This window comes from Penaeus vannamei, chromosome 34 (genome assembly GCF_042767895.1).
Source record: "Penaeus vannamei isolate JL-2024 chromosome 34, ASM4276789v1, whole genome shotgun sequence".
NCBI lineage: Eukaryota > Metazoa > Arthropoda > Malacostraca > Decapoda > Penaeidae > Penaeus > Penaeus vannamei.
Window position 1 is genome coordinate 4,688,461 of NC_091582.1, and position 2,500 is coordinate 4,690,960.

General features: G+C 31.2%; 1 protein-coding gene across 1 annotated transcript in view; it reads left to right on the forward strand.

Moving 5' to 3' along the window:
• Positions 1–430: 430 nt before the first annotated feature.
• Positions 431–2,500, forward strand: part of LOC113828330 (zygotic gap protein knirps-like) — a 47,161-nt gene continuing 45,091 nt past the window's right edge. Inside the window, exon 1 of the mRNA XM_070113270.1 lies at positions 431–449. Coding sequence (XP_069969371.1) covers positions 431–449 — 19 coding nt within the window. The remainder of the gene's footprint in view (positions 450–2,500) is intronic.

Sequence of the window (2,500 nt, forward strand, 5' to 3'; positions counted from 1 at the left end):
CCTTCCTCTCTTCCGCTTTCCCTCCCTCCCCTTTCTCCCTCCTTCCCTCCTTCGCTTCCCTCCCTATTATCCCAAATTCCCCAAAATAACCCGACTTTTACAACCCAACCGAAAACAAAACAAAAAAAAAAGAAACGGATCCAACACACTTTGTTCACATCCGTCTCAGATTAGCAGTGTTAACCTTCGACATTGCTTATTGCTGTTTTATTACCTTTTATCTCCGTTGTTCCAAGTCTTTTTCGTTATTTCTGGGGGGGAATTTTGGGTTGAAATATGTTGGGTTTATTCCTTTTCGTTTTTTTTTTCCTATTTTCGTTTTGGCTTTTGCGTTGTTTTATTTCGCTTTCTTTATATATATATTTCCGCTTTTGGATAATGGTAATAATGACAATAATGATGCAGTTGAATGAAATGATGTGCTTTAATGATGGTAATTAGTGACAATGGCAATGGCAGTTATAAGGGATGAATAACATAGGATATTTTTTTTATAATAGTTACGATCATTATTATTATCAGTAGTAGTAATAGTAATATCACTGTGATGATGATAGTAATAATGATATAGAAATGATGATGACAATAATGATGATAATAGTAATTATAATGATAATGATGATGATGATAATAATGATAATAATAATAATAATGATGATAACAATGATAATAATAGTAATGATAATAGTAATAATAATTATTATTATTATGATAATTATTGTATCAACAATAACATTAACAATAAAAATAACAATGGCAATAGCAAGAATAATGATAATAAAAGCAATATTGATAATGATGGTAAAAATTATAATAATGATCATAATAATAGTAATGATAGAAATGAATATAATAATGATAATAATAACAATAATGATAATAATAACAATAATGATGATAATAGCGATACAATAATAATGATAATAATAATAATAATAATAATAATAATAATAATAATAATAATAATAAAGATAATGATAATGATAATACCAATAACCAAAACAACAACAACTGCAACAATAACGATAACATAACAGTGATAAAACAAAAATTGATAATGACAAAAGCAATATCACGGATAACAATGCTAATAATAACCTTAACAATGTAACTTCTAAGTAATCTTGAAATAATTATTTCTCGTGAAGGCATTATAGTATTATTGAAACAGAGAATAAAACAGAAATAGGAAATAGAAATAGCCACCATTGAAACAGAATAAAAGAGAAATAGGAAATAGAAATAGCCATTATTGAAACAGAGAATAAAAGAGAAATAGGGAATAGAAATAGCCATTATTGAAACAGAGAATAAAAGAGAAATAGGGAATAGAAATAGCCATTATTGAAACAGAGAATAAAAGAGAAATAGGGAATAGAGATAGCCATTATTGAAACAGAAAATAAAACAGAAATAGTAAATAGCAATAGCCATTATTGAAACAGAATAAAAGAGAAATAGGGAATAGAAATAGCCATTATTGAAAAAGAGAATATAAGAGAAATAAAGAATAGAAATAGCCATTATTGAAACAGAGAATTAAAGAGAAACAGGAAACAGAAATAGCCATTATTGAAACAGAGAATAGAAGAGAAACTGTTGTTTACAAATCTAATTCATGTTCGAGACTTGTTATCTGCTCTAATCGCTCGTTGAGGCCAAAGAGATGTCGGGTCGAATTTATGTTGATGTTGGTTTTGTTATTTGGTTGTGAAATGTGTTTTTTGTTGTTGTTGTTGTTTGGGTTACTTTTTTGTTTTTGTGTTATGTTTTCTTGTTTTTTTGTTGTTTTTTTGCTTTTTTTGTTTTTATATTTTTGTTGTCTTTTGTTTTTTGTTGTTTTTTATGTTGTTGATGATTTTTTATATTTTCGTTGTTTTTTTATTTTTTTGTTTTGTTGTTTTTGGTGCTTTTTATTTTCTTTTGTTGTTGCTTTGGTTGTTATTTTGGGAAGATGTGGATAGTGTGTTAATTTCATACAAGGGAGAGAGATGATAAAGAAGGTGGAGGAGGAGGAGGAGGAGGAGAATGTGAACAAGGAGCATAGAGGACATAAATAAAATGAAGATGGATTTTAGCTGAAAGACAAAGAAAGAGGAAAAGATAAATAACCGTAATGGGGTAATTAAAGCAATCTTTTATTGACAAGCTAACGGCCTTTCTCTTCCCCTTTCCCTTCCCCCCTGTCTCCCCTCTCCCAGCTCCTCCTTCCTCTTTCCTCTCTCTCTCTCCCACATTTTTGCTTTCTTCTGCATCCACCTTTTTACACTACCTCATTTTGCCCTTTCTCTATCCCCCTTTTCTTCAATCTCCCTTTTCCTACCCAATGTAACGCTTATTTACACACACGCTCCCTACCGTCTTCAATTCCCCCCCTCTCTCTCATCCTTCTTCTTCCCCTCCCCCTCCCCCCCTCTTCCACTTTCTTCATCCCAATCCCTTTCTCCCCTCCCTCTCTCCCACCTTCCCCCTTCTCCCCACCTTTCTCTCTTCCCTCTCC